A 17,562-nucleotide genomic window follows, 5' to 3' on the forward strand; every position below is an offset into this window, starting at 1 on the left:
TATATATATATATATATATCACGCAGTAGACTTGGAAGCGTCCTCCTCTCTCACAATCAACATGGCCTTAAACAACTCATACAGTGGGAAGTACACAGCCATGTTGGTCGTCACCCACAACACACGCGTACACGCACCGCGGAAGAAGAGAGGAATCCCACCAGCTCTGTACGTATCTCTCACTACACTCCGCACCGTCGCGTGTGGATTCGCTGCCGTGGCGACCACAACTCGAGTTCGAATCGCATCCAGCGGCACTGTAATAGTAGAGGCAATCATTCCACTAAATCCACCACTGAGAAATGTACAGAGAAAATTCTGCACATACGCACGAAGACGTGAATGTTTCTTCGATTCAATATTTAATTGATGTTTCCCTACAAAATGTAACATCCATGGACGAAGACTTTCATAAAAAATCCACTGAATAGCACTATAAGGAATATCATGAAGAAAGGTTTGTGATTTCACAAGTCTAACAGAGGATAGAATGCCTTGTTGATATATTTGTTGAACCGCACATTGTGTATTTGGCACGACTGTTGCCTGAATTCGCATCTTTGCCGTTTCCATCGGTACACGTACAATACAACTCGCAAACTCTGCCGTACTCGCAGCCGCAATGGTTCGCGTGAGAAAAGCAACACGACTCTCTCGATTTACATCCGCTGGTCGCAATATATCTTTCATATTACTATAGGTCGTCATATATATTGCCTGATAGGGGATATAAAAAACTAATTTAATTGGAAGTCCACCGTAGAGATATCGTGGTCCCCATTTTCCACGGTACTCATTACGGAAACGACTCCACTCACGAGTGCTAGAGGACTGTAGTCGACATTTCAATGTATCTATTGGGTGTAATAGCGACTTTGCAACGACTGTGGCTGAAGTAGATGCCAGCGCTATAGTGGAGTTGTGTACTTTCGATCGCGTTGATGAGGATTGCAACACCGATGATGATCCTTCTTGATGTTGTTTCTCACCATTATTACTATTATTATTATTATTATTATTATTATTATTATTATTATTATTATTATTCTTGTCTGGGAGGTCTAGCACAAAGAAGCGATCGTGTTCCATCTCCATCACGATAAACGCCGGCACACGGCCATAGACGGCGGTACATTTCTCCAATTTGGATATATTCTCTTCTGTGGTGAACGTTACTCTTGGGGCATTTCGTAGAGCTAGTAGTTCTACACTCTTTTCTTCTTCACTATGACTATGATCATCTCCATTATTATTATTATTATTATTATTATTATTATTATTATTATTATGATTATTATTATTATGATTATTATGATGATTATGAAATTTTTCGCACACATCATCAACACAGCGGCAAACAGAGACGACCTCATCCGGAGAGGCGGCCGCCACGACCAGGCAACGTTCACTGTTCAACAGTTCACACATGCCTTCTTTAAATTCAGACCAAACACGATCATCTTTACTTGTTGTGATTGTAGAAGGGTCAGTGGTAGTAGGAAGTAACCCTCCAGTATTTGATGTTACCATTCCTATTCCCACTGATGATGATGATGATGATGTATATCTAAAGAAAAGAGGAAAAATAAAAGGACTGTAGCAAGGCTGTAATGTGAAAAGTATAAGAAAGAAAGAAAAGAAAGAAAGATAGGTAAAGAGAAGTATACATAAGAGTGAGAACAAACCAAAAAAAAAAAAAAAAAAAAAAAGCAAGGAAAANATATATATATATATATTCCTCTTATTGGTTAATCCTATCATTCACTTGATCGTCCTCCCATCCGTTTCTGCATTTGCTCCACCTCCTCCGCCCGCCGAACACTGTCTTGCGTAATCCGTTGAAATCGCGATCCGCCCCCAAACTGTGAGGCCATCATGGCCGCAAATTGTCTAAACGACATTTGAGAAAACGCCGCTGCCGGGTCTACTTCTCCATCGCCATTTGTTTTATTTTCTTTCAGTTCCCCAGAGGCATCAAAGTCATCCGTACGATAGACCCGCACTCGACTCTCCCGCACTCGCTGCTCCTTCGCCTCTTTAGCCGCACGTTCATTCTCATCATTGAGCATTCGCAGCAACTCCACCTCTTCCTGTCGGCGGTATTCCTCCACTTCTGTTGCGATTCGCACTTGTGTGGTATCTGTTACTCCATACAATCCACTTTGTTGATCTCTCGTCATGGCCGTAGGGGTTTCTCTATACCGCAGAGTGTAGTCCGGTGCGGGTTCTGGGTTGGTGGGTTGTGTGAAGGCCATATAGAGATAAGAAACCGCATTGGCTCCAATATTCTCTACATCTTTGCGGGTAATAATATTACGGAAGAAAGCCACAAAGAGAACAATGGTGCAGCCAACGGTAATGGCAATAGCGGAGAGATAAATAAACTTTTGACGGTGATCTCTACGACGTAAATCCGTTTCATGATCAATTGCCTGACGTGCATTATCAATATATTGTCGGTAATATTGTCTGCTTTTCTTCTTATGCAGAGAAGAGTCAATGTATTCTAATAACACTTCAGCTGCAATAACAACCTCCTGCTGCATCGCATTCGTTCGTTCACCGTACATCTTTATCCACCGTTCCTCCACCTGTGGTGCTGTTAATGTCGATAACTCACTCTCTTTAATTCCTAACACTTTAGCCGCGGCTTTGGCATCCATCCATTTATCAAGTTCATCTACTGTAAGGTGATCATCTGGAGTAGTGTTCTGTTTTCTTTGCAATGGGCCTGTGGCTTTATTAAACGCATAGTGGGCAAAAACAGGATCCCATGGTTGATTAGATGCTGTTGGTCCTTTCGGTAAATCTTTAGATGTAAACTTACCAGGTTTATAGATATCACCCATTTGAAAGAAACTACTGCGTTTCTTTGAAGGTTTCGCCTCTGAGACTGTTCCAATCTCTCTCAATGAAAGAAACATCCATGGTGATGAGAACGTTAATAATAAAGAAGAAGAGGAAGAAGATGAGGATGAGGACGGTGTTACTGCCGTGTGATTGCGGGCACTAAACCCAGTTATCCTTATGCGTCTCATGATTCTAAATGTTTCTCTTCTTCTTTTTTTTTCTTTTCTTACAGAATAGTTCTTTTTCTTCTTTCTCGGTTTATTAATATTATGTTGCCACTTCTCAACGCAACACACCAAGGTAACTCTCTCTAAAAAGAAAAAAAAAAAGAACAGAAATAGAAACAAAGAATATAAAAGGTACACATATATTAAAGAGATAAGTACAACTATAATAACCCCCTAAAGCACAGAGACACACCAAAATAGGAGGTATGTGTGTTGGAAAGAGATAATTAAATATTGGCAACCATAGTAAATTCGTTTTTTTTTTTTTTTTTTGAATCTTGTACAAGGCTAGTTTGTCAATACATAAAATGAAAAGATTCATCTCTGTTTTCTTTTATTTTTTTTTTTTGTGTTTTTCTTGTTTATCTCACTATTCCTCTTTACACCATCGTATCAATCTTATTAACTTTCTGTTCGTTTTTTTTTTTTTTTTGTGTGTGTGTGTATTTTATTCGTCTTACTTACTTAAAGGGGAGTAGAAAGAAACGATACTTTCACCCCCATTTATGCGTAACTAATATATATTTATATTTATATTAGTATGAACATACGTTGCGATGCGATGTAATATATATAGAGAGAGAGAGTATTAAAAATTTAAAATATAATCCAAAAAAAACGAAAAAAAAAGGGGAAATAGTCTTCCATCTCCACTATTTGTTTTTTTTTTTTTTTCTTATATTCTCTCTTTTTCTTTTTCTCTTTCTCTCATAAATGGTTTCACTTACCAAAGAACAATCCCTTTAGTTTAGAGAAGAATCCAACGTTATCATTATCATCATCCTGTTCCACCTGTTCCTCTGTAATCGCATTTCCCCCATCCGCTGCAATTCGCTTAATCATATATGTATCCTCCAGTTCATATCCCAATTTAGCGTAATATCGCCGAACCCCAACACCCGCAATCACAGCAATGGAAGTAAACCCACGATCCGCCGCTATTCGCTCCGCCTCTCGCATTAATTGAGTGCCAACGCCCATGTGTTGAGCCTCATTACCGGAATTAGGCCGAGAGACCGCTACAAGTCGTCCATATGTGTGTAATTCACGAATTAACGCACATCCCTCAAGGGCTTTAAAGAGAGAATTGTTCACACTACTGTCATCACGTAAACGTAATCGTAAATGTCCGTAAAGGATTGTACGTTCTACATTCTCTACAGAGATGTAAAATTCTGTTCCATTACTGGCCCGAAATTCATCTATAAAAAGTTTTGTATTATTACGATCAACAGAGGCGCCTTTACACTCTCGTTCACGGATATCTTTACATTGAATACCTTTTGATTTCATTTCAGCTTCAATGACTTGTCGTAGATTACATCGTCGTTCTCCTCCCATAATATAAGTGGTAGGAATATCACGAATAATACGATTAAGTCTAATGCGATGTGGACAGTTTTGCATAATATATACAAGTAGTTCTACCATCCATTTACCATTATCTATTTCTGCATATGGTTTATATAATCCATTTCGATACCATTCCTCAATCTTTGTATACGGGACTGTAGCTGTAGGGTAAACTTTCCATTGATCCACCTGAAAATTTTCATTATCGGTAGAAAAAAGATATTCAAACATTTCACGATCCTTTATATAACTACTTCCTGGTAAATCAGGCATCCAATGGGCATCCACTTTAAATCCTGCATCTAGTAAACGTTTAATAGCTACTATAGTCTTAGCCGTAGGACAATCACGATTAACTACGGTTAAAATATCATCATCTAGATGTTGTATACCAAGTTGTACACGAGTAACACCAAGTGTACGAAAACGACGTAACTCTGTTATATTAATATAATCTGGTCGAGTCTCAACAGTAACACCAATAATACGACAACGGGCATCTTCATTAATTGTAATTTCTTCCTGTAATGTCTTTATAGGACGTAATGGGGTGGAATCATAGTAGGTATTAGCAGCATAAAAAAATCCAGCAAAAAATTCTTCTGCATATTTCTTTGGATAAAATGAAAAGGTTCCACCAAGGATAATTAACTCAATCTTATCAACAACATGTCCATTATTTTCTAATGCACTAGCACGATCATAGAATTGCTTAATAGGATCCCATCCATTACGATATCCTCGTAAAACGCCTGGTTCCTTCAATAGATAAGAACGGGCAATACCAGGCTGATTTGGACAATAGTGACAATCCTTTGGACAGGAGAACTCTCCAGGTCCCATAAAGACTGTTACCACAAGTACACCACTATGAGATTTCCCACGCTTACGCAAGAGAAGATCTTCTATTGCCGGTGATTCCTGCAATTCCCCAGCACGAACTAAATGGCGATAAGCCGCGATAAGTTCCGATTTGCGTGCTGTATCTTTAAATCCAACGAGACGAGATGCCTTTACGCGTAAATGTTCCAATTGATTCTTATTCTTTGATGTTGTGGCTTTCTGAGCTAATATACGCACAGACTCCAATAATGCGCGGCGACGGTCTTCTGGTAAATCCCCAAAGTCTTCATGTCCATGCAGTAAATCCTCCACATCTGTCGCCTCGTCTGGTCTTTCATATGGACCGAGTTGTTGATGGAAGTCTTCATTCATGGCGCGTCCTTCAAAGCGTGCCTCTCGCAGAGATCGTTTGGTTCCATTCTTCTGTTCTTGTTCTTGTTCTTTTTCATTTTGTTTATTTTCTCCTTGTCTTTCCTGCTGAGGTTGTTCTTGTTGTTGTTCTTTTTCTTCTTCTTCTTCTTCTTCTTGTCGTGGCTTTTGCTCATGGCCATTATCAGTTTCGCACTCTTCTCGAAGACGTTTGGTTGCCATCTCTCTAAAGCTAGATGATTACTCAATAAAATAACCGTTCCCTACCGGTACTTTATGTTAACATTATAAAAAAGAAAAAAGAAAAAGAAGATTTATAACAAATAAAGAGAAATATAAACATTACGCATCTGTTCATTTTACTTCATATAATTCTTTTTTTTTTTTTTTTTATAAGAAGAAGAAAAAAAGTAAATTAGTCTGTGAAATACCTTAATAGGGCAGCAGTCATATGTTTCCCCTCTTCACTCAATCATCTCTCTCTCTCCCCCAGTTTCATACACACCTTCCTGTTTTTTTTCTAATAGGATATATAAAGAAAATACAAGGGAGATATAATAATAATAATAATAATAATAATAATAATAATAATAATAATAACCCAAATACAGAGAGATAGAGAGAGAGAAAGAAAGATGAAAGCAGTTTACCCGTTAAGTCTTCCTTGTGCATCCACTGCACCTTCCAGAGTATTTTTATCAATACGTGTACCCCGCTTTGTCCACAAAGGAGCGGCAAACTCATACTGTTCCTCCAGTAATCGTGGCTCTCCATCCAGTAAATCCCGTGATTTCCGCTTTCGTACAAGTTTCGTCATATATGTTTGCATACGACCCGGTGGTTCACTACTCACAATGTGTCGAAACAACTCTCTATCCCCTGCAATTAATGCTGCCTTTGCACATCCCATACGTACAGGTGCAGAAGCCTCCGGAAGTAATCGTTGAATAGTGAGAGACACCTCCGGATCCCCGAGTTGAGCCAAATACTGTATATGCATTCCAAGACGTTCGGCTATTGTATACTCCGGATTGGGAATTTCACGTGTACCCGGATAAAGCTGCGGTGGATCTGCACATTCACTCGCTGCTTCTAATGCCGCAAGTCGATCTCGCATTCCACGCACGCCCAAGAAGTTTGGTAATTCCTTTGCCCATTGCATTACATATAATAATGCCATGGCCGCATCAATTGGAATATCAGAAGCAAATTCTGTTTTAAAATAACGATTTAAACGGCGTATGATTTGACCTCCTCCACACATTCGTTCATTATCAGGCCAAATAACACGAACAAATACGGGGATATGCATTTTAGGTATCACTTGAGAATCTTTCCACATAAAACGAAAAGCCTCCGGGTCTTGTGGAGGGAGTTTAACTTCCGCAGAGAGTTGTACTTGTATAAACAATAGGGCTTTGGAGAAAATACAACGGTAAAGAGATGTGGCCACACCAGGGCCTTCAATAGTGGGAGTCATATGTTCCGCATGAAGATCCACAACTGTTCGCATATGTGGAATGGCAAAGAGAAACGGACAAAGATCCATATGTTCGATTAAACGTTCAGGATCATCATGTTCACCAAGAAAGAATTCTTGTTGATTAGGAAATTCCCTTATAGGGGCAAATACAAATTGTGTATTCCGTGCCTCATAAGCCATAAAACGAAGAATATCACTATCCTTTGATGGCATTCGTTGTAATTCCAATACTCGTGCAGCCGCAGCAAAACGTTCTTCAAACCCTTCATGATGCCAATCACGATGTAATGCCGCCATGGAGGCAAATTCTGCCAATACACGACGAACCGCTGCAGCAGTACCTTTAACAGGTAACCACATCGCTGGTGGAAAATCATCACTAAGTTGAATATAAACCACAGGTGATGTTTGAAGTGGATCTATATATAACTTAGCAGGTTGAGTTCCTACAGAAGTTGGAATCTGTAAACGATCTGGGAAAGCGTAAGTATTACAAAAATGAACATATTCTTTACGAGTATCACCATTACATAATAAAGTACGCTGTTCATGTGAAAAGGTAGCGGTTTTTGGAAATATATAAGGACCTACTTTATATTCAGCCACATCTAAAAGATTAAATGGAAGCCATAAATATGGATCTACACTTCCATCATCCTCATTTTCAGAATTAGAGGTAGTCGTATTCATATCTTTCACATGTTGTTGTGGTTCAATATCGCTGATAGAGGCGGTTGTATCCATTTCATCTTCACTGTTTCGACGGTAATATAAATCTTCACAAAGTTTATGAAACCATGCAGGTGGTTCATTTTTACCATTAGAAGAAGTAAATGTAGACCATAATTTACCATTACGATGGGCAAGTGTAATTTTTCCTTCTTCTTCCTCAGAATCGTATTCTGTATATTTATCCTTTTCCACTACCATTGTGGATGGTAATGAAGATGATGATAATGATGATGCATCCACATTTGGAGTATTTGGATTATACCGCACGGGTGGGTCTACTACATTCATGGTCGTGTATGTGCGAGCGGCATCCTCCAACACGACAGTCTCTGGTGGATCCAACAGCGAAGAGAGAAATGGTGAACACAACTCATCTGTAGAAGAGATCTGCAGTTCCCTACTAGTATTATCCATAGTACTATTAGTATTAGTAGTATTAGTACTATTAGTATTAGTAGTAGTAGATGTACCTCTTCTCATATTAACAGATGAGAGGCAGTGGAGTGGTGGGATCACCTTCACAGTAAATCGTCTCATTCTGTAATGTCTTCTGTTTCCCTTTTATTATTATTTGTTTTTTTTTTTTTTTTTTGGAAAGAGACTCATTGTCAAGAAATAAAGAAAAAAATGGAAAGAAGAGGGGGAAAGAAATCCATAAAGAGAAAGGAAATGAGAAATTTAGAATATATGAACCAAAATAATAATAATAATAATGGTTATTATATTTTTTATAACTATATATAGCAACATATTATATACTTCTTCTCTCCATTTATTGCAAATCTATAAAGGTATAAATATAACAGAAAAAAAAAGGCGCATGCAAATCTCAACTATCGTTATTATTTATAATCACTATTATTATTATTATTATTATTATTATTATTATTATTATTATTATCACTATTATTATTAGGGAACAACAATTGAGTCACTACAAATTCGTCACATATTGCTCTAATACCATAAGCTGCAAATAAAGAAGAAAAAGTTGTCGCTTCTCAAATGAAAGATGACAATCAATAGATACACATCCTTCTGGTATATATTCATCCTCATTATTATTATTATTATCCTTTTCACCATCTTCCTTCTCCATCGTGGGGTGAAGAACCGTAGTCGTAACACTAGCAAGACTGCGAGGAATAGCGAAATGTATATCCTCTATATCTTCCACAGCCCCAGCAGCAGTATTAGTAGTATTAGTAATAGAGTTTAAACCGCCTATTTCTCCACATGATCCAATACAACGTAAACACGTTCTCTCAATTAGTCGTAAGCGTCTCTCCACAGAATGACGGCGAGTTATTACACGAATAACACTTTTCGTACGGTTATGAAGACAATCTATACAAATTGGTGGATCGGGTGGGTTTGTAGTAACAGAGCTCTCAAGACATACAGCACATAATGTTTGCTGATAATACGCATCTAATGTTCGTTTTTTTACATACAAAGATGTATGACCTCTTGGGTTTAAATGTATTTTATTATTATTATTATTATTATTATTATTATTTTCATCATCTTCTTTGTCTACATCCACAACAAGAGGATGATGAGGTGATCGTGTTCTTTTTAAACCACTCAGCAGGGGTTTCTCTATTAAACCAAGTTCAAAGTAACTACGGTATGTACGTCTCTTCGGCATCGCCGCATACCAACTAGCACAGTTAACCCCAATAAGATACAACATTCTATCTAAAACAGGAATAATGTGACGTTTAATATAATACTCGGTATCAATCTTTACATTTTCTTCTAATTTCAATAATTCTTGTGGGTGAACCACCCGATCCCGCAACTGTACAGATTCCATCGATTGGACTACAAGATATGGAATACGTTCACCCCAATAAGGAGTATAGGTGATATCCTTCTCCATTAACTGCATAGCAAGATGGGCTGCCAGTGGTAAATTACCCTTTCGACGATAACTTCCAAGTTTTACGGCTTTACGAAATATACAATCTGCTGGATTACAACTTCCACGTTGTAGTTTACTTACTTCCTTATAGAAAATTTCTCGTAGAGTCTCCGTTGAGGCACCTGAAAAAAGTGATTGAATCATACAGGATGCTAAACGTGAAGTTGCCAAACATTGATCTCTACGAATAGTCTCAATTCCCTTTGAAAGGAATTGTGGTTCTTGTTGATCTGGTTTAAAGTATGCATATCCCACATATCGTTTTTTCACTAATAATAAACAAGGAAAAAGTACTTTTTCAAACTGTAATTGAATAGGTGATGGATTTACTCTTGTTACCTCTTTTGCCATTTCTTCTCCAATTACAAATGCCTCTTCTTTAGTTCTACCTGGTAATCGTACAAAGAGAGAATCGGTATCTCCATATACCACTTCAGCTTTCCATGAAGGATGACCATTAATAAGTCGCATGGCTCGTTCTAATGTTTGTCGTCCAAACATCACAATAGCATCTGCAAGATCTACACAAGGCATTCGTCCTGTAAAAGAGGCGGCGGTATATCCATATGTGGTGTTGGCAAGCATTTTAATAGCCGCTTGTTGTTCATGAAATACTTGTTGCATATAAACATCTTCACATGGTTGGGCAACATACTTTAATGCTGCTTGAACCTCTAAACGTGTTTCCAATAAAGCCCGTAGCATTTGTGGAAGTACACCTTCACGAGTGGTTGGATTTAAAAACATACAACCATTCGGTGCAAAGGTAATGTGATTTTGTAAACTTTTCCCAATTTCATCCTCTGTGAGTTGTGAAAGTAATAATGGATCAGCTTGTTTATAAGAAGGAATTACGCCTAAACGACTATATCGACATTTCCTTACCGTACCAAGACAAGTGGAATAGCAAAGATTATATGCAATAATCAAACTTGGATAGAGACTTCGAAAGTCTAATACTACTATAGGATCATCTTTATAAAAGTCACTACGTGGTTGTAATATAAGTGGCATACTCTGCAATCGTGGTTGACGGTGTACTTGTTCTCGTGATGGAGAGAGCATAGTGTATCCAATGGGTTTAGCCATTCTATATAAAGTGGCCTCCACACGGTATTGACTTCCACGACTGAGAACTTCATGAAAAAGAATTCCATACATCCGTGAGAACTCCGCTGTGCGTGTGTAGAAGTGAAGATGTTGAGCAATGCGGTGTGGAGTGACGGTTCGTGTGAGGAGAACAGAGAGGGCCACACGTCGCATTTCATTCTTATCATGTAAATACATTTCAGATAATGCGATATCTGTAAAGTAGGGTAAATTTCGGTTAAAGAGTTTTTGATGAACCATTTGTAGAGAGTAAGAAGGAAGTTGTAGTTCTTTACGTAATTGTTTGCCAAGATCAATAACAATACGGCCAGTAATACGCAGACTGCTGCCAAATCGTCGTGTTACTCGTTTTACCATATCCCCTGTTGTATTAGTATTATTATTATTATTATTATTATTATTATTATTATTATTATTATTATTATTATTATTATTATTATTACTAGTATTATTATTATTATTATTAGTATTATTATTAATAGTAGCAGGGTCTACTTCCATTCCTGCTGAATACGCACTATCACATGATGAAACCGATGATAATGATAATGATAATGATGATGATGATGATGAAGAAGAAGAACAGAAAGAAGATAATTCTGTATTCCTTTTGTTTTTATCCATTCTTATGGATTTTTCTCCTCCACCTTCTCTTCTATTCACATCACTCACCAGACGGGAAAGATCCCGGGCGAGAGAACGCTGCAGTACTAGACGATAACGCAATGCCAGTAGTCCAATCCCGTATCTAAATCCATCCCATGATAAGATCACATCAGGATCATACTGCAGTAATTCCCGCCGTACACACCGCAGTAAATGTACCTCACTAGATACATACACCACTCGCACATCTCCACTAAACGGTAAAGACTCCTTTACAGTAGATGACGAAGATGATGATGATGATGATGATGTTATTCCAGAAACACAGAAGAGTTGAACGGCAATCGTATCATCTGTGGAAGTTGTCTTTCCAAGCGCTACCGCAAGGAGTTCTTCCTGTGCCACATCTTGGACATCACGTTCACGATGAATAAGAACTTCTACACACATTATACGAAAAGAACACGTCATATGTATAGATCCATGAAGTGAATTTGATCGATTGGATGATGGATGTGGATTCCACTTTTTTTCTTTCGTGTTTACTGGCCGTCGTTGAGCTAATGGTGTGATCATTGTATTGGCTACTTGTGAAAGTAGTGGGATGGAGGATCGTGTCGTACTTGTATTGGACCGATCTATTTCAATCCCTGATCTCACTCCCATTGTTGTTGTTGTTTTTACAATAGAAGGAGAAGATAAAGAAGATGGAATAGGTGTTGTGAATGGCCAACTCGCCGCAGAGACCATCACACTTTGAGTATCTTCATTATATATCCATTGAAAATTACGTGGAATATCACCGGTGAAGTATGATGGTTGTACACGACAGTGTTGTTCTTTCCATTCCAAGAGAAGATTATGGCTTTGTGGATTAATACAGACGACAGAAGAAGAACTTTCTGAGTTTTTTGTATTTCCATTCATTCTTCCCATCATCACAACAGGCGTAGAGGCGTGTGGGGATACACTCGTACCAGTGAGTAACAGTGATAGTTGTGATTGGGCCACTTGTTGAATAACTCTTCTCACAGATCTCTGTATGATAATGGGATGAGTATTCTCTGCCTTTATAGACGTTGATGGGATCATCACATCTCTTTTCACAGAGGATTCACAGACACTGAGATGAGAACACAAATCAGAAGAAGATGATAATAATGATATTGATGATGATGATGATGATGATGATAAGAGTAATTCCTCTCCCTCATCTACAACACCCGGCATTACACTCTCTTTAACAGACGATGTGAGTACAGCTGGAAGTGCCACTATTATATCACCATTCACATTAGGCTCTATCATAGATAAACGTTGTTCAGAGATATGATAATTATATCTGCAGAGTATTACAGAATTCTTATTATAATCCCTATAGTTGTGTACCACTACAACCCGTTTAGCATGACGTAAAACCTCTATAGGATTATCATCCTCTACATCCCCTAATAACCATTCCTCCTCTGTTTCTTCTGTTATTATTACTGTTGGTGTTGTTGTTGTTGTTGCTATTAGAGCTTTCTTCTCATTGTGATTGTCTGTCTTTCTTTGCCTATGCCACCACCGTCCACGTCTCTCTAATTCACATTGACTGTTTGCGAGATGTGTTTCCCGAAGTGTGAGATACCACCGCAGCCGCACTGTGTGAGAGTTTACACCTGTGATCTTTGCACACAACGGCACTCCTCCCGGTGTTGTTTCTCTCTCCATTTGGACTCCAAACAATACAATAGAGTCCCCAACTGTAAAGGTTTTATCGTTAACACAAACTTTACGGATAGGAGCAGCAGCATCATTACTACTACTACTACTACTACTACTACTACTACTTCTGTTTGAAAGTAATAAACATTCACTCTCTTCTTTCATTTCATCTCTATCGTTATATATATTGTTTTCTTCTTCTTCTTCTTTGGCAGACTGTAGTAATGAATACGGAGACTCGTGTGCCAGTGACATCTCAACAGCTGCAATTTCCTCTTTTTCTTCACAACACGGTGTAATGCAGAGCTGTGAAGATGATGAAGATGATGAAAATGAAAGTGGTGTTATCGTCGCCCCACCAATCTGAAAACCCTGCATAATATTCAATGTAAGACCCACACTTGGTGTAGCCGTTAACGGTGTAGTATTAATACTATTATTATTATTATTATTATTATTATTATTATTATTATTATTATTATTATTATTATCTCTCTCATCCTGTGTAGAAAAGACCACATCTAGTAATGGTGCCTGTGATGGAGAGTTCCCATCACTATTTGTACCGGTAGCGATAATAATACCATCAACGGTGTGGAGATCTGAATTCACAACAACCCCACGAGCCTGTAAATACATAAGAGCCTGTTGACGCATTGCCGCAACAGAAGGATCACTTCGTTGGAGATCAGAAACATTATAATAACGCTGCTCTAGAGAGATATTCGTCGCGGCAGCTGCACGTCTAATAGTATCATCTACACCAAACTCTGCAAAATACTTTTGCACACTTCGTCTAACAGAGAGAAGATTCTCCCCAGGCTCCATTGGACTATCACGTCTTTTTAACATTTGAAGAGAAATATCCATTTCTACTTCTGCACGTGTGAGACGTGGTGGTTCACCTATTGGCATTACTGTCTTTATACCAAACTGTGATTGTGTGATTGGATTATTCATCTCTGTTGGTAAAGGTGCCCGTACAGTACAGGATGGAATAGAGAATGGAGCCATTCCCTTTACACCGTAATCGACCATAAACTGAAAATGAAAAGGGGAATGGGCATCATATAATTCCCATTGTCTTCCTCCAACAAGTGTGGTACTGCAGAGAAGATGTACAAGTTTTCCCATCATTGCAGGATCTATTACACTTACTTTAAAGAGTCTTAATGGTCTTGTATGATAACCATAGAAAGGAACTCGCTTTACCACTTCTACCTGATGTAATAACTGTGGTAAATCACTTGTATGGAAATTATTTATTCCCAATACGGCAGCCGCTACAGTTTCCAGTTGAGCCCCAAACTGTACCGCAGAAACTCTCTTATCATGTTGTAATACCATAAAGTATGGATAAATACCATGTACATGAACACAAACTGTACGTTCTTGAATGTAATCCATCTCTCTTAATGTCTTTCTTTCTTCTTCTTCTTCTTCTTCTTCTTCTGCAGATGATGGGGTTCGTGCGGTGTGGAGATGGTGTGATGATCGATTCTCATATCTCTTTGTATACACATAACCGAATAAGTGCAGTAATGGACACCGGTTAGAAACCCGGTTGAAGAAATTACACATCTGCTCATCCCCAAGTGAGGGATCAGGCTTCACCACTGAGTACTCAATAGAGACTACATATAAGTTCATTTCTCAGAATAAATAAGAATGCATCGGATTCCTTTTCCCCCCTCTTCTTTTTTCTTGGTTGTTATTATTTTCTGTGACTATATTTATATTTATATCTTCTCTCTATTTTAGGAGAGTTCGAAAAGATTGTGTATGTGTGTGTGTGTGTTTTTTTCCATTACGCATAAATAGTTAAGTAAAGAAGAAAAAAGAAATGAAAGAATATAATTAAAAAAGAAAAAAAAAGAACATCTTCAGATTTCCTTTTCTTCTGATTTCCTCTTGTTTTTTTTTTTTTTTAAACTCTTTACCTGATAAGAGTATTTATTTCCCATGCCGAACTAAAAAAAATAATAATAATAACAGTCAAACGATAATTTTATCTTTTATTTTTAAATGTGTTTTATTTCACACTTCTACCTTCTACCTTCTTTTGTCGTTTGCTGGTCATTAACTTTCTCTACCTCATTCCTTTTCTTAAATTCATTTGCTCTTTTTCTTTTTACTTCTTTTATGTTTTTTCTTCTTTATATATATATATATATATCCCAGACATTTACAAGTTGGGGTGTAACCCCCCTTCACTGTTATCCGCCACCACACATCCATCAAATCCAACGGCCATACTTTCACCAAAGCCCAACTCACCAAGATGTTGTGTGAGTGCCGTGTAATTAAGTGAATGAGCCATTCCAACAAAAAATGTTTTTTTCGCTTTTATTTCCTGCGCTGCTTGAATAGCCGCCTCCACACTGAGATGTGCGAAATAAACATGATGCGATAACATATCCAGCACCAGAACTTCAATTGGTGTAGTGACCGGCACGCCAAGTAAAGTCTTTGCATGTGCGACATTTTTAAAGAAGGCCTCATCCACTACACTAATATCCGATACGTATAATAATAAACGTGGAGTTTCATTTGCGGAATGTAAAGGAATAAGAAAGGCATTGGAATAATAATCTCTACCGTGGAGAACAGGAATAGGCACAACAGACCAGGCCACACTTGTAGAATGATTCTCTTCACTCGTATCAATAGAAGGCGTCTTTGTCTCTGGTGTGGAATCCCCATTTGGGGTTTGACTCACTCTTGATGGGATGTGTATAGTTAATTTCTCTAATGGTGTAAAGGAATCCCATTTAATGGCGGCAATAAATCCAGTTTTATTCTTTCTCCAAGCCCCAACAACAGCAGGACCATCTTTTGGAAATAAATATGGATAGACATTTTTCATACATCGCAGTGTACGTTCATCGCCAAACACTTCCAGTGGTGTATCTGGACGATTAAACTCACGAAGATCATCTAAGCCAAAAACAGCATCTGCATGATCATGTGTGAGCAAGACAGCACTGAGATCAGAAACTCCAAATGAGGGAAATACTTTAATAGCAGATTCACGAAATGTTTTTCCACAATCTATTAATATATTATGAATAGTATGATCTGTTGGGTGTCGTAGTTGTAGTAGAAAGCATGGATTTAAACGATGATTTCTACTTTTACTAATATAACTCTTATCATCATTGTTACTATTGCGGAGAATACTAGGTTGATAGGTGAGAGCATCCATGCAGTTTGAACACGGTGTGCCGGAGGCAATACAACTCAACATTGGTGTGGAAGTACTCGCACCAGCACCAACAATGACAGCACGCACAAACTCCATTTCCAGAACTATTAATTAATGAATTTCCTACTCTCTAGATCACATTATCATGTATATATATATATATATATATATATATATATATATATATAAAGAGAGAAAGAGAGAGAAAGAATAGAAAGAATAGTAGCAAAATAAAAACAAAAAAGCAATAAGAGTTTCTAATATATATATACTCAGAAATTTAGTTTAATATAGAGAATGTTTAAAGGGGAAAAAATGTATTTGATCGCAAAAGAATATGAAAATATAGACATGAAAAAAAAAATAAAATAAATTCACACTACAAATGCGATTGAACTGAAGAACCCCGCGCAATAGTAATGAAAGCCCTACAAAGCATAGATGAAGCACCCAATACGAACTTCTTCGATTGTTTTTCTTGTGTATATAGTTCTACAGTTGCCCGCACTTTATTCTTATCTACATTTTCTAAACAAGTACGCACTGCAAGAGGTGATGAAATATTCACTGGACGTAAATACTGCACACTTGCCTTCTTAATCACATCACTATCCTCTCCATATAATAATCCCACGTGAAGTTTACAGAATGTAATTAAGAGCGCAAGAGCGAATCCCCCGTGAAGTGTGCCGTGTCTATTGTGAAACCAGTCTGTGAGAAAAGAAGGTGGAATGATCCACCAGCGTGTCTTCTCATCACTATTCTGGTGTAATCCATCAATAGAGGAAGAGTGTAATAATAGATTACGAAGTCCAAGTTTGTTTGCAAACAGTGTAGAGATAGATACAGGAATTATTAAGTTCTCTTTCGTATTATTCTTTTTACTGTTACTATCATTATTACTACTAACACATTGACTCTCAATAGGCGTATGAAATGATATTGTACTCATGATGATTCCCAAACTTTCGAAAAAAAACAAAAAAAAAATCAAGTAAAAAAATAAAAAATAATAATAATAAAAGAAGATAAAAAAAAAATCCTATTATACATTGATCGTTAGAGAATCAATACTTTAATTCACATTATCCATATATAGTATAGAATAATAATAATAATAATAATAATAATAATAATAATAATAATAATA

The 17,562-nt window shown here is 37.5% G+C and overlaps 7 protein-coding genes across 7 annotated transcripts; all 7 read right to left on the reverse strand.

Annotated features, from left to right (window-relative positions):
- Window positions 1–18: 18 nt before the first annotated feature.
- On the reverse strand, window positions 19–1,530 carry TM35_000131400 (mitochondrial carrier protein; the record flags this gene model as incomplete). Its single annotated transcript, XM_029025356.1, has 1 exon — window positions 19–1,530. The coding sequence occupies one exon, from the start codon at window positions 1,528–1,530 to the stop codon at window positions 19–21; it is 1,512 nt and encodes a 503-aa protein (XP_028883202.1).
- A 227-nt stretch (window positions 1,531–1,757) lies between these two features.
- Window positions 1,758–3,038, reverse strand: TM35_000131410 (uncharacterized protein; the record flags this gene model as incomplete). The annotated part of the gene is made up of 1 exon (XM_029025357.1): window positions 1,758–3,038. One exon carries the CDS (start codon window positions 3,036–3,038, stop codon window positions 1,758–1,760), a length of 1,281 nt encoding a protein of 426 aa, XP_028883203.1.
- Window positions 3,039–3,797: 759 nt separating this feature from the next.
- On the reverse strand, window positions 3,798–5,864 carry TM35_000131420 (putative histone acetyltransferase-like protein; the record flags this gene model as incomplete). The annotated part of the gene is made up of 1 exon (XM_029025358.1): window positions 3,798–5,864. One exon carries the CDS (start codon window positions 5,862–5,864, stop codon window positions 3,798–3,800), a length of 2,067 nt encoding a protein of 688 aa, XP_028883204.1.
- A 424-nt stretch (window positions 5,865–6,288) lies between these two features.
- Window positions 6,289–8,394, reverse strand: TM35_000131430 (uncharacterized protein; the record flags this gene model as incomplete). The annotated part of the gene is made up of 1 exon (XM_029025359.1): window positions 6,289–8,394. The coding sequence occupies one exon, from the start codon at window positions 8,392–8,394 to the stop codon at window positions 6,289–6,291; it is 2,106 nt and encodes a 701-aa protein (XP_028883205.1).
- Window positions 8,395–8,791: 397 nt separating this feature from the next.
- TM35_000131440 (DNA polymerase zeta catalytic subunit) lies at window positions 8,792–14,857 on the reverse strand (the record flags this gene model as incomplete). The annotated part of the gene is made up of 1 exon (XM_029025360.1): window positions 8,792–14,857. One exon carries the CDS (start codon window positions 14,855–14,857, stop codon window positions 8,792–8,794), a length of 6,066 nt encoding a protein of 2,021 aa, XP_028883206.1.
- Window positions 14,858–15,392: 535 nt separating this feature from the next.
- TM35_000131450 (PhnP protein) lies at window positions 15,393–16,508 on the reverse strand (the record flags this gene model as incomplete). Its single annotated transcript, XM_029025361.1, has 1 exon — window positions 15,393–16,508. One exon carries the CDS (start codon window positions 16,506–16,508, stop codon window positions 15,393–15,395), a length of 1,116 nt encoding a protein of 371 aa, XP_028883207.1.
- Window positions 16,509–16,791: 283 nt separating this feature from the next.
- TM35_000131460 (uncharacterized protein) lies at window positions 16,792–17,364 on the reverse strand (the record flags this gene model as incomplete). Its single annotated transcript, XM_029025362.1, has 1 exon — window positions 16,792–17,364. One exon carries the CDS (start codon window positions 17,362–17,364, stop codon window positions 16,792–16,794), a length of 573 nt encoding a protein of 190 aa, XP_028883208.1.
- Between the last annotated feature and the right edge of the window lie 198 nt (window positions 17,365–17,562).

This window comes from Trypanosoma theileri (genome assembly GCF_002087225.1).
Source record: "Trypanosoma theileri isolate Edinburgh chromosome Unknown TM35_Tth_13_V1, whole genome shotgun sequence".
NCBI classification, from domain to species: Eukaryota; Euglenozoa; class Kinetoplastea; order Trypanosomatida; family Trypanosomatidae; genus Trypanosoma; species Trypanosoma theileri.